The sequence below is a fragment of the Acipenser ruthenus genome, chromosome 31 (genome assembly GCF_902713425.1).
Source record: "Acipenser ruthenus chromosome 31, fAciRut3.2 maternal haplotype, whole genome shotgun sequence".
Lineage (NCBI taxonomy): Eukaryota > Metazoa > Chordata > Actinopteri > Acipenseriformes > Acipenseridae > Acipenser > Acipenser ruthenus.
The window spans coordinates 4418857-4432513 of record NC_081219.1 but is presented as its reverse complement, the minus strand read 5'-3'; the positions used below and the strand labels follow the sequence as shown (position 1 = coordinate 4432513).

Below are 13657 nucleotides of genomic sequence, written 5' to 3'. Positions count from 1 at the left end.
AACTCTACAGCATGTATAACACTGACATGACCCCATCACATTTCAATTGAAGAAACTCTGCAGCATGTATAACACTGACATGACCCCATCACATTTCAATTGAAGAAACTCTACAGCATGTATAACACTGTCACGATCCCATCACATTTCAATTGAAGAAACTCTACAGCATGTATAACACTGACATGACCCCATCACATTTCAATTGAAAAAAGTCTACAGTAGGTATAACACTGAAATAATGCCATCACATTTCCTCTTGTTCAGCTTTGAGAAGCCTTTTCAAAAGCTATTTTGTTCTGGAGTAGTTCATGGTAATTAATATAGACAGAAACACAGCAAAGCACACATAACATAACATATCATTGTAGGATAAGTAATAAGTATAAAAATAAAACTATAACAACAGGGATATACAGTATGTTCTAATCCAAGGCTATCAATATATCACAGCCAGGTCCTGTTGTAGGTGAGCACCCAGGGTCTGGAAAGTGTGGGGTGATTTCAGAGATTACTATGGAGATTGAAATAACCATCAAGTACATCATTTTTTTTAATAGTAGTGCCTGATACATTGAAAATGTCAGCCCCTATACTGCATTGTTTGACCAAGACCTTTTTTGTATATATATATATATATATATATATATATATATATATATATATATATATATATATATATATATATATATTATAGCAGTTTTTGTTTTTAGAATATCACCTCTTTTTTAGGATATCTTGAAACAAAGCTCTCTCTCTACAGCAGCTACTGCACAGTGTAATACTTTTAATACATATAATTTCAGGTTTAGCTTAAGTGTTATATTATAGTACATGACTGATAGATGCAGAGGGTACAACACTTTCAGTGTTTTCATCTTCTTTGTTGAATTGGTTATATTTTATCAGTTATTTTTTAAGGCTTATTTTGTATTAAAACATGTAGAAGTATTTATTCACTGGCACTCAAACTGGCTACCTGTCAATCTTTTCACATTTTCCTGAATCTGAACTTGCGTGATTTTCCCAGGGCTCACTCATTTGCTCATCTGCCCTTGTTTTCCTCCCCTACATTTTTAAATGCTGATTTGAACTATTCTGAAAAAGCCAGTTTAATACTAATCAAAGGGAGAATTTCAGGTACTGTACACCATTTCTATAATTTCACTGGTGTCATGCAATTTTATTTTGCTGATTTTCTTAAACAAATGCATCAGAAGGTAAAAATATCTACAGAAAATAATCTTTTTGAAAGTCCAGCAGCAGCAGTAGCTTGATGTGGTGATGAGCATTTTGCTTCCTGCTAGATATCCGCATGTATCTTGTGCGCAATGCACGGGCAAATCCTTCATTTTTCTTTCATTACCCCGCCATGTTCTGTCACTTCATTTTTTTGTATGCAATCTGTCTTGACAAATACAAGTTGCTGCCTGGTAATGCGTTTGACGTTCATTCAGTTTTTTGCTCTAATTATGGTTTCCATATCTGACACTGAGGCGGCCAGGCTGCCAAAGCATGATAGTACACCTGTCAGACCGGTTGTGGTACTGTCTATTGCCCTTTCATGCCAGTCTGATGTTAGCAAATATGAAAAAAGAACAAATTCAATTGAATATATTTGCATAGGCCTGCGTTCCTTTTATGGGTCAGTAGCCTTAAGAGTTCAGAGTAGTTGCCTGGGCAACATAGGAATTCTAACCACAATTGTAGCATGTACATTTTGCCTAAATTTGTTTATCTGCCTGTGAGTAAATGTAGTCAGTGTGTCTTGTTTTCTTGCTGTTAAAACACTGTCTCAGGAATATTTAAAGTTTAGCTAAGAAAAGGTACTCTCAAGTGAACTATGCTCTTATAAAATCATGCTTTTTATTCTCCACTGGGTGTTCTGACTGAAACAAGTGAATCTAAAGCTTGAATCAGCAGAAAGAAGTGTTCTAGTCGAATCTGTTTTTCCAAGCTTCTTCAGCAGCAGTGTGTTGTTGCACTTCTGCTTGCCTTGCACTTGCATTCATTTAAAATACAGAGAAGTCATTGATTTCTCCCTCTTGAATTCCACTCAAGCCGACTGGCCTAACACGTGTCTTATACTTAAATATGCACATATTTCAAATCTGAAGGGACAACAGAGGTGTTAAAAAAATCATTACTGGGTCCAGATCGGTCTAAAAAAGAAATGTCAGATCTGCTCGCAATTGTCAAAGCAAGGAGAAGTGTTGTAATTAAAGTCAAAATCTTGAAACTAACAGCACTCGGAGTAGCAGCTCTGCTAAGCTGTTAAGTTCACTTTACTTCTTTGTTCACAAGCTCCTGCTTCATTTAAATACATAATTAGCCTGCTTTAAATTTCAAAGACAGTTTTATCAGGAACACCAGGCCAGCATCTTAACCGATTTCAGGAGCAAATCAACAAGAACAGATTGTGAGCGCTACCTGTGCAAAGCCTTCAGGAGAGCACCATTCTACTGTTATATACACATGGAAACACAGAGAGTACCTTTGGAAACAGCAATCACTGCCATTTAGATGAGCAGAAACACTGCAGCCTGCTCTACCGCACAGGACAGCTGCACCTTCTCAGGGTTTGTTATAGAGATTCACAAGATACAATTAAAACGCCACTACAGGGGTAGTACAGTTTATATGCCGCTGTTGAAAATATATTCTCCACAATCACTTCTTGTAAAAGTAACAAAAACACAATATGAAAAAAGAAAATGAGATCCCATTTTTTAAATGTTTCTTTTGATGTCATGTATACCTAATGTCAGGGCAGGCTGTGGCAGCTCAGGCACTACTGAAGAACTGAAACAATCTGAAACAAGCTCTTCATTCTAGTGAAATAGCAGCAGATTTTGTCTTATAGTCTAGACTGATTACCGTTTCTTATTAGCATGTATTCCTTGCCCTTTGAAACCTACCCCTATATACTCTGAAATGCACCATGGGATGTCCCTACTCTACTTGCAACAGTAGGAGGTTATGCATTATGTGCGCACGGTTTAGCTCTAGAAGCAAATGGATTTTTTTCTAATGGTGTTTATGTACAGATAACATTATTCAAAGAACTCCTACACACATGTCTTATGTATTGGAGATGTAATGCTTTTAATGTGCACAGAGGATTTGTTGCTGTGGATACATATTGGCTTTGGGGGAGTCAGTCAAAAGGTCAAGACAGGGTTGTACATTTGCACAATTCCCTTTTTAAAATGAAAGATCTGGCAACGCAGTCAGTTTTGATCAGTAGGGGGTGGTGTGGTACTGCTGCAGAAAGTGTCCTATTGCTCTGCTCACTGTAAGGGTGAGCATTATTCCTGTGGATAGTGATGGTTAACAGAAAACAGGAAGTTAAAAAAAAGAGGTTTTGTTCCTTCATCCTTTTTCTAGATTCAAAAACACAGACCTGTTCCCCCCCCCCCCCCCCCCCCACTGTTAATGCCATTGTTTTGAACACCCCACCCCCCACTAACATCTCGGCATTAGGCTTCCACCAGTCTCCATGTCTAATCCACCCGCAGCGCTTCAGTTTTTTTTTTTATCTCCCTGGTGTCGTTTGCTGCCCTGAAGCTGACTCTCGCTGTTGTATTTTGATAATCCTGCCACTCTGGAGAGTTAATTCACCATCACCATAATTTACACAGTGCCTAACGAGGATCATTTCCATTGCTGATGTTAGTGAGTGAGAGGGTTTCATCACTGGTGTAGAGCAGGAGGGACGAGGTGGTTCAAGCACCAGCCTGTCAAGTCTGCATTTGAATTTGACTTCCATTGTCAAGTGGAATGAGTTTAGCGGTCCATTCTAAAAGTTATTACAAGCCTCGAAAAGTATAATATAGCAGCGTGAAAGCATGATAAAGCATTATTATGCTTTGTAAATACCACAGAACTATGGGAAAGCATATTAAAAACAACCACAGTAAACTAAAATGCATAGTATAACTATGGGGAAAGCATGGTAAAACTGCTAAATTATTGTGCAAATGCACACTAATAAAATGCAATAGTATACTAATACTTGGTGGAAACAACAAGGATTTTAGACAGTAGCCTTCAGTTCTGATTCTAATCTAACATTGCTGGATTAATTTGAAGAAATGGCTGAAGATGACTGTCTTCAAGTACTGAGTATCTGAAACAGATCTGTTAAGAGCCAAAGCTATCCCCCAAACTTGTGTAGAATGCTTGCTATGGCAAGTTATTTAGAAGCTGTGCACTAAACATGGGTAAATTAAATCTCTGCTTTTAAACAATGCTTTCAGAAAGGGTTGCACTTGCTTGGTCATTTCACCTGGAGGGTGAAATTGTCCGCACCCCTCTAATGTCTTCTTTCCTGTTCTTAAGCAGCCAGCTGCTTCCCATACTGATTGACAGGCTTTTGACACAGAAGACACTTCTGAGGTGAAATGACCCAGGAAGTGCGAGTGTTACAGAAACCCTGAAAATAAGGAATAGAAACTGAGAACTTTCTTTATCTTAATGTAGTACCAGATACCATATAACAATAATATGACAATACATGTCTGCTATAACTACAAAACTGCACATTTGTGACGTTGATAACAGAAGAGCAAAACAGATCATATGTATGATATTGTTAGCTGTAAAAAGACACATTACTATTCATTTTTATTTTGAACAAATGGTAAAAGTATGTATAGTGACTGGAAGTTCAACTAATAAAAGCACATGCATTACAGACAGATAAATGATGGATTACAGAGAATCCAAAAACACAGGTGTCAGTACTTTATATATATAGTTTATATATAGACTTGCTTGTATGCGAAACGGAATTCATAACTTGGAAAGAGTTTGGAGCCATAATTAATGATCCAGTCTCCTGGCGCAGAGTCGATGCAACTTGGAGGCCAGCGACCCAGCATCGCACTGTCATTAATATTCCCCATCCCTGCATCCTCTCAGAGGCATAACCCAGTCATTGTGAGAAAAAAAAAAACAACAGGACACACACACACAACACAGCGAGGGTTGCTAAAATAATTGCCAGCAAAGTCCTCTCATTATTTTCACTGTGTGGGTATGAACTTCTGATGCATCATTATCATCTTTCCCGGCTGATCCATATGGAAGCGTGCTGTATAGTACACTGCACCCCCTGCTTACCTAAGGAATGTGCTGCCGTGGTTTTGGAGCTGAAGAAGCGCCCGAGTCCCAGGTCTCCCAGTTTAACCACTCCAGTCGCTGTTATGAACACATTAGCAGGCTTTATATCTGAAACAAATAAAACAAACATTACAGAGTTTAGGACAAATGTACATAAAAAGTGCAATTTCCCCCATTATTAATGTAAAAACAATATAGTAACAAAAAAACCTTTCCTGCTTCTGTGATGCTAGCCAGGAGTTTTGGGTGATTTAATGTGTGAGTTATTTAAAGAAAAGAAAAGGTTAGATAGACCTGGGGTAGGTGCTGATACAGCAGAATTTTCCTTCATAGCCACACGGTGATGATACACCAGAATATTCCTTCATAGCCACAGGGTGTTGATACAGCAGAATATTCCTTCATAGCCACACAGTGCTGATACAGCAGAATATTCCTTCATAGCCACACAGTGCAGATACAGCAGAATATTCCTTCATAGCCACATGGTGCTGATACACCAGAATATTCCTTCATAGCCAAATCTGTGCTGATACAGCAGAATATTCCTTCATAGCCACACAGTGCAGATACAGCAGAATATTCCTTCATAGCCACACGGTGCTGATACAGCAGAATATTCCTTCATAGCCACACAGTGCAGATACAGCAGAATATTCCTTCATAGGCAAATCTGTGCTGATACACCAGAATATTCCTTCATAGCCAAATCTGTGCTGATACAGCAGAATATTCCTTCATAGCCACACGGTGCTGATACACCAGAATATTCCTTCATAGCCACACGGTGCTGATACAGCAGAATATTCCTTCATAGCCACACAGTGCAGATACAGCAGAATATTCCTTCATAGCCACAGGGTGTTGATACACCAGAATATTCCTTCATAGCCACACAGTGCTGATACAGCAGAATATTCCTTCATAGCCACACAGTGCAGATACAGCAGAATATTCCTTCATAGCCACACGGTGCTGATACACCAGAATATTCCTTCATAGCCACACGGTGCTGATACACCAGAATATTCCTTCATAGCCACACGGTGCTGATACAGCAGAATATTCCTTCATAGCCACACGGTGCTGATACAGCAGAATATTCCTTGATAGCCACACGGTGCTGATACACCAGAATATTCCTTCATAGCCACACGGTGCTGATACACCAGAATATTCCTTCATAGCCACACGGTGCTGATACACCAGAATATTCCTTCATAGCCAAATCTGTGCTGATACACCAGAATATTCCTTCATAGCCACAGGGTGTTGATACAGCAGGATATTCCTTCATAGCCACATGGTGTTGATACAGCAGAATATTCCTTCATAGCCAAATCTGTGCTCATACAGCACAATATTCCTTCATAGCCAAACCTGTGCTGATACGCCAGAATATTCCTTCATAGCCACACGGTGCTGATACAGCAGAATATTCCTTCATAGCCACACGGTGCTGATACAGCAGAATATTCCTTCATAGCCACACGGTGCTGATACAGCAGAATATTCCTTCATAGCCACACGGTGCTGATACACCAGAATATTCCTTCATAGCCACACGGTGCTGATACACCAGAATATTCCTTCATAGCCACACGGTGCTGATACACCAGAATATTCCTTCATAGCCACACAGTGCTGATACAGCAGAATACTCCTTCATAGCCAAGCCTGTGCTAGATTTCCATTTTAAAAACTAGGAAGTCACTCTGAAAAGTATGAGCTGAGTAAAGCAACCATCAAGACAAGCTAACTCAGTGGCAGGGAAAAATTGGGAATTCCTGCACATGAAATTGTCATTTACAGGAGCTCCCCCATGTTGCTCCATAGTGTCCAATATTTTGTTCAAAACTCTCTCAGTGTGTCCCAGTTTCCCTTATTCATAAAAGTGATTGTAGCAAACAAAATAATTCCATTCGTCACGTTTTGAAATTAAATGATGTGACATGTTTGCTATAACGTGATTCTTTCAAAACTGCACATTTGAGATCTATGTAGTGAATGGAAGTGCATGACGGGTAAGATTGTTGCGTTTGCTAGAATCACTTTCATTATAAAAAAGGGGAAGTCATTTAGTATGGATACGTACACGTGCTTATGAAATATTTCAACAATGAAAACAGGCTATGAGTTTTCTAAATCTATGGGTTTTTGTCTATCATAAGCCCCTTTCACACTGGCATGCCCTACCCAGGTCGGAACCTACCCGGGTCAGGACCCGGTGTCATGTGGGTCGGCTATGTGATTTCACACTGCTTTTGATAAAGCAGGGTTGACCTGGATGACAGATGCAAGTCAACAATATACGTATCAATGCCCCGGAAGCAGCTTGTTACAGAAGCTTCCATCCAAGATTCTCTGGCTTGAACCGTCGGCCCAAATGTTGATTAGATTAAATGTTTCTACATCCCTGCTGCAATCTGACTCATAGTGTGTCTCAAGCAACACAAATATGTCTAAACAGAATAAACAGAAACATTCCTTGCAGAACTGAACCCTTCACGCAGGCATGGCTGTTTGTTATTTCATCAGCCGCCATACATTTTGTCTCGCTCAACCGGGGTCAAAGCATGTCAACCCACATCCTGAGGTGGGTCGCTGGTACCTCGGTTAACCCAGGTACGACCCAGGTACTTGGTTTCATACTACACGGGATTGTGACCCGGGTAGCCAGAACCTGTGTCTGGAACCGGGTAGAAAAAGAAGAAGATAAATGAAGAAGATAAATGCAATAATAAACCCGAAAAACAAAACACACACACACACACACACACACACACACTCACACTCACACACACACAAACGCACACACACACACACACACACACACACACACACACAAATGCACACGCAGATAAAAGACACTGAATGATCATTCACCGCAGGAGGATGTTCCAGTAAATCACGAGTCCTGACAGGATGAGTTTTTATTCCTAAGGGGAATAAAAACTGGATACCACGGACATTCATTCAGTATTCTGTTTATACCACGTATGTATTTAAAATAAATAGCAATAAAATGTGTACATATTGTATTTTAAATCAATTAATTCAGGGGTTATTTTACCTGGCAGATCTTTACTTTAATTGCCAACAGACTCTGCTTTGACACAGATTAATTTCGAATCCTGTTTATGGCCTCTTCACAACTGTCTTTAGATAGAATCTTGAGCTCAGTCTGTCACTTTCCATCCTCTCTGTTGTTTTCTATCGTTACCGGTGTTAATGAAGGGGCTACAGGCTGCTCAGATAAGTCAGACGCAGGCAGATTGGTAACTCGCATTTCTTGACTAAACTCTGTTATTTCCTACCACTACTGGTATTAATGAAAGGGCTACATACAAGCTACTTGGATAAGTCAGATGCAGGCAGATTGGTAACTGGCATTTCTTGACTAAACTCGTTCTCAAGGAAATCGGGAGTCCAAATCAAAACAACAATAGAAATCTTATATTATTTCAGATATTTTAAGGCATAGGTGTAGAAAGACGGGCCAGCTTAGAGAATTTAAATACTGAGTTTATTATTTAAATCAGTTCTTAATACCAGCACACACACACTCACACACACACACCCCTACACACCCCTACCTTAACATTAGGGTTAGGATTAGGACTATAGAAGAATCACATTTATGGCAATTCATTCAAAACAAACTATTACCTTTAGAATGTCAGTGGCAACCTCACTCAACATCAAAGCTTTCACTGTATCGGTGGTGATTACGAAAACTGCTCACAGGAGGAAACACTGTAACGGTGTGGTACAATGCCATGGTCTTGAGAACAAGCAACAGCCCAAAAAGAACATTTCATGTGTTCAAAAGAATGTCACAGTTTTACATTGGCCCGTCTTTCTGCACCAGGTAAAGAGCATGACCCGTCTTTCTGCATCTATGCCCATTTTATAGTTGTTATAAAACACGTATAGGTGGCAGTACTATTTGAACAACCAAAGCACAGCTCTGTCCTGAATTTCAGCAGCACACCACTGGATTGGAGTGCAAGCAAAGACACATTCGAAACTAGTCCCAGTAAGCATGTTATCACACTCATGTTATCCTCTGGTGGGATAACAAAAATATATCCTACACTGGATATGTATAAATATACATTACATACATACATACACACTGTAAAAGATCTCACCCACTCGGGTTCGTTGCCCCTTTAAAAATAGACCCAAACACAGAAATGGATTTTTAAGTGCGGTTGCACAATTTTTAATAAACACAAAAATAAACAAAATACAAAACAACACCTAGCTCCTTTGGAGCGCTAACTAAACCTCAGGAACACCCTGACTATACAGTGGGACGGCTAAGCCGTTTCCCCACAACAGAAAACACATACACACAGTATTTTTTCCCAAAATCCTTACTTTTCCCGTGGCTGCTTGGACACAGAACCCTCTACCTGTCTCCTTCTATACAGCAGCCCTGTGCAGACTGACTGCACCTCTTATATACCCTGCACCTGGTCACAATTCTCAATTACTATCAGGTGCAGGGGATCATTAACAATAAACCAATTAAATAAAACAATTAACCAAACTAAGGTTTTTTCCTCTGGGAGATGTAGTCCCATTCCCCCAGGACTACACTACCTTACAACACACACACACATATATGTATATAGACACATACACAGGGCTCAAAATTAACGCTGACCATGCCCCTCAAAATGTACATCTATTGACAACACTACCCTTTCAGCACATGGATTTGTAGTATACCGTGTGTAATAATGCCATCTCAGAAAAAAATACTATTCACTGTATTACCGTGTTTATTATCATTATCAAAACTGTATGAAATACTATTCTACATTGTATTACTGTGTTTATAATCATTATCAAAACTGTATGAAATGCTATTCTACATTGTATTACTGCGTTTATTTGCATTATCAAAACTGTATGAAATACTATTCTACATTGTATTACTGTGTTTATTAGCATTATCAAAACTGTATGAAATACTATTCTACATTGTATTACTGCGTTTATTTGCATTATTTGTCCATCTTATGGTAACGATAAGTTTTAGTATTTTCAGTTCATCCATAAATAAAGCTACCCATCGTCCCTATTTCCCATGACAGTCCCCTTTTAAAGGTAGAACGTCCTGGTGTGCCCACATGTTTTGTAAAAAAAACTTACTTTTGCCCCGCTTTTGGCTAGTTGTCCTGTTTTTCATGAATGTCTGTGTTTGGCCATAGCTCAACAGTAATTAAGCACCAGTGATGGACTGAGGTAAAACTAAAGCTACCAACTGGCCCCATACTCCCAGAGACAGGAGAGGTTTTTAAAGTTGCCCCTAAACTGAAGGAAATGAATCTGTAAATGAAGTGTTAACCCTTTCCTACACTGATAGTGTTGCTTAATTACCGTGAGGCAGCATAATAATACATCTTGAGTATTTTGTTTTTCATTATGTATTTTATATCGGAGCTCAGATATAGAATTGAATGCAGAAAAACAACTAGAGGGTAAATATTAGTTAACTTCAGCACAGCTTTCCAAATTCCAACTCTCCAACTTTCCAAATTATTATTATTTTTTTAAAGAATTCTGCCATTCTCTTTCTTGACAGTCAGCTGACAGTGGCTCTTGTAGTCATGCACAAAATATTATTAAATTGAGGCTTACTATGCTTGATAGGGGTAAGGAAGAGTTTTCATTGAAAGAACACTGTGTAACCTGTATTTGAAGATTTAGGCTTTGGAAAGTTGGTAGTTTTATCCATAAATGCAACACAGCACTTCAGCATTTTGTATGTTACACACGTGAACGAGATTTCTGAGTTTAGTTTATGTTGAACTGAGTAGAATACAGTATATGCTATTCAAATTGAACAAAACCGGTCCCATGTATTAGTGATAAAAGCCAATGTCTGGCTTCAGCGCAGGGAGCTGTGTCCTTGAGGCTCCAATCTACAGCTGTGAAAGTTTTGCATCACCCTAAAGAATGAACTAATTGTGCTTCATAAAGTCGAATGTTACGTTAACATATTGAATTATATATCGTTTTGTAGTTTTCCACAAAAACTGACAAATTGAACAATGTGACATTTTGTATATAAATTGGATTTTGTATTAAATTGACATTATATATATATATATAGAGAGAGAGAGAGAGAGAGAGAGAGAGACAGAGAGAGAGAGAGAGAGAGAGATAGATAGATAGATAGATAGATGGATAGATAGACAGATAGATGGACAGATAGATACCCCCATACACAGTCACAAAACACAAATACAGATCTGTTAAAAATACATCCAGATTTACTATCCATCAGCGTGCAGGCTTGTTCCACAAGCTAGACTCTACTGACAGAAAGCAATGACAGAGTCTACTGAGATGTGCTGACTGAAGCTACAGGGCAAACACATATGGCTTTCAGTCTTGAGTAAGGACCCAGGATGTGCTTGAGCAAAGAGAAGGGTCAATGATCAAACCAGGGATGGATCTTAATATTGACACGTCTCAATTTGCATGAATTACTGTATTTAGTGTTGTTAATATGGGGGTCAATAAATCACACATGCTGGGCTAACAACATATAGATAGATACAAGACTGAAATTGAAATCCATGTTTACCAGCAGATGTCTTTTTTGCATGATTCTGAAAATAGATCTACTGAATGTGTGTTTGTGTGGGTGACAGACTCCCTGGTCTGCTTCTGTGCTTACTGTGCTGGAGGAAGACACAGTATCTACCTGCCACCGTCACAACTGCAGCTCCCTGCCAGCCAGGCTGCTTACAAAATCACCTTCATGGCTTACACTTAAAGGGCAATACCTTGTTTGGGTATCATATAACATCCTATTCACAAAGCTTTAACAGAGTCTATTTGTAAGAGTAAAACCAGTTTGATATCCCTGGCTTCTTATATTGACTTCTTTAAACTGTCATCCAGCTTCAAGGAGCAAAACACACCAAATTCAGCTTTCAAAATACTTCCACAAACCTTGCCACATCCGTTCGCTATATAGATCTCATACAGGATGTACAACTTTAATGCAGCACATGTTAGCAAACATGTATTTTGGTTTTAGAAAATACTTGCTGGTATGATACGAGCACAGTTTGTATGCTGTATTTCAGGACGTCCATAACTGTTTTACATCCAGGGTTACCTCAGTCCTTATGGAAAGCAGCTGGTTGGCTAATGACAGGTTAGAAGGTGTTGGTGGGGTGGGGACAATTTCACTCTCCAGGTGAAACTATATTGGAAGTGCAAAACTACCTGAAAGTAGGTATGCAAATTGAGATTTCTTTATCTAAAAATTGAATTAAAACTGCACATTACAGAAGACAGCTAACACAACAGGGAGGGATTATTGCAAAACCTTCTAAGCCCTTTAAAAGGATTTTAGCTACAAAATGTTTCCAGCAATGTTCATCCATTGTGCACTTTCATTAGTTATATAGGTCTCAAATGTCCAGTTTTGAAAGAAGCACTTGGTATAGTAACATTTCTATTGAAATATGATATGTGGCACTACACTTGTTAAAATAAATCTCTGAAGCCATGCTTTCAGTTAGTGTTGCACTTGCTTTGTCATTTCACCAGTTGGGTGAAACTGTCCCCACCCCTTCAATAGCTTCTTCCCTGTCCTTAACCAACTGAAATGCTTCCCCTATTGACTGACATGCTTTCAGCCAGTAACATACTATGACCCCAAAGACACTGCTGAGGTTAACTGTAACAGATACCTGGAAAATAACATATGGAAACTTAGAACGTTGTTTAACCTAAGGTAGTACCAGACAACACAAGTTACAATGAAAATACATGTTTGCTATAACGTGTATCTTTCACAATTGCACATTTGCGAGCTGTGTAGCATGTGCAAAACAGGTCTGCTTTAGAGAATGACACTGTTCTATAGAACTGCTTGTAATGAGCAATTATTACAGGAGCTGGGCAGGCTTTGCACACATTAAGACATCATTTGTAACAGTACCAGTTTCCATGTGCAATGAGGTTTATGGCAGTTTGCAATGCAAGGTCAGAGTTTTTGGATGAATCTTTACCTCTGTGCATTATCCTGCGGGAGTGCATGTGCTCCACTGCACTGCAGAGCTGCACAAAGTATTTCCAGACTGTCCTTTCAGGGATAAGCCGCCGCTGCTTCTTAAAATACTGTGGAACAAGAATAAATAAAAGATGAGGGAATAAACAATGAGCCATCCGATTCCCAAAGCCCATGTCAGTCACACAGCCACTGCCGAGACACTGCTGAGCATCAAAAGAATTATTTATCTCAGCATTAACATTTGAACCCATTCTCAGCCACAGTTTGTGCTGGCAATTAGCAGCCATTAAGGAATTCTGCCTAATGAGGTCTGACACTCCCGAATGGACACCACACATAATTAACACTAATCTTGTTAATTAACTGGTGAAACATGTTTAATGCCTCAAAACAAATACATGTTTCAAGATATGGTTTCCATTTTTGTATTTATTCTTTCTCCTGAAGCTAATTTTAAAAGAAGATTTGTGACAAAGCTCTGCA

The 13657-nt window shown here is 39.1% G+C and overlaps 1 protein-coding gene across 3 annotated transcripts in view; it reads right to left on the bottom strand.

The window, feature by feature from the left end:
• LOC117396730 (serine/threonine-protein kinase Nek6-like) overlaps window positions 1–13657 on the bottom strand; it is a 173430-nt gene that overhangs the window by 70839 nt on the left and 88934 nt on the right. For all 3 annotated transcript variants that reach the window (XM_033994876.3, XM_033994877.3, XM_059005701.1), the window contains exons 6-7: window positions 13173–13281; window positions 5125–5232 (exon numbers count right to left, since the gene is read on the bottom strand). In XM_033994876.3, coding sequence (XP_033850767.3) covers window positions 5125–5232; window positions 13173–13281 — 217 coding nt within the window. The remainder of the gene's footprint in view (window positions 1–5124; window positions 5233–13172; window positions 13282–13657) is intronic.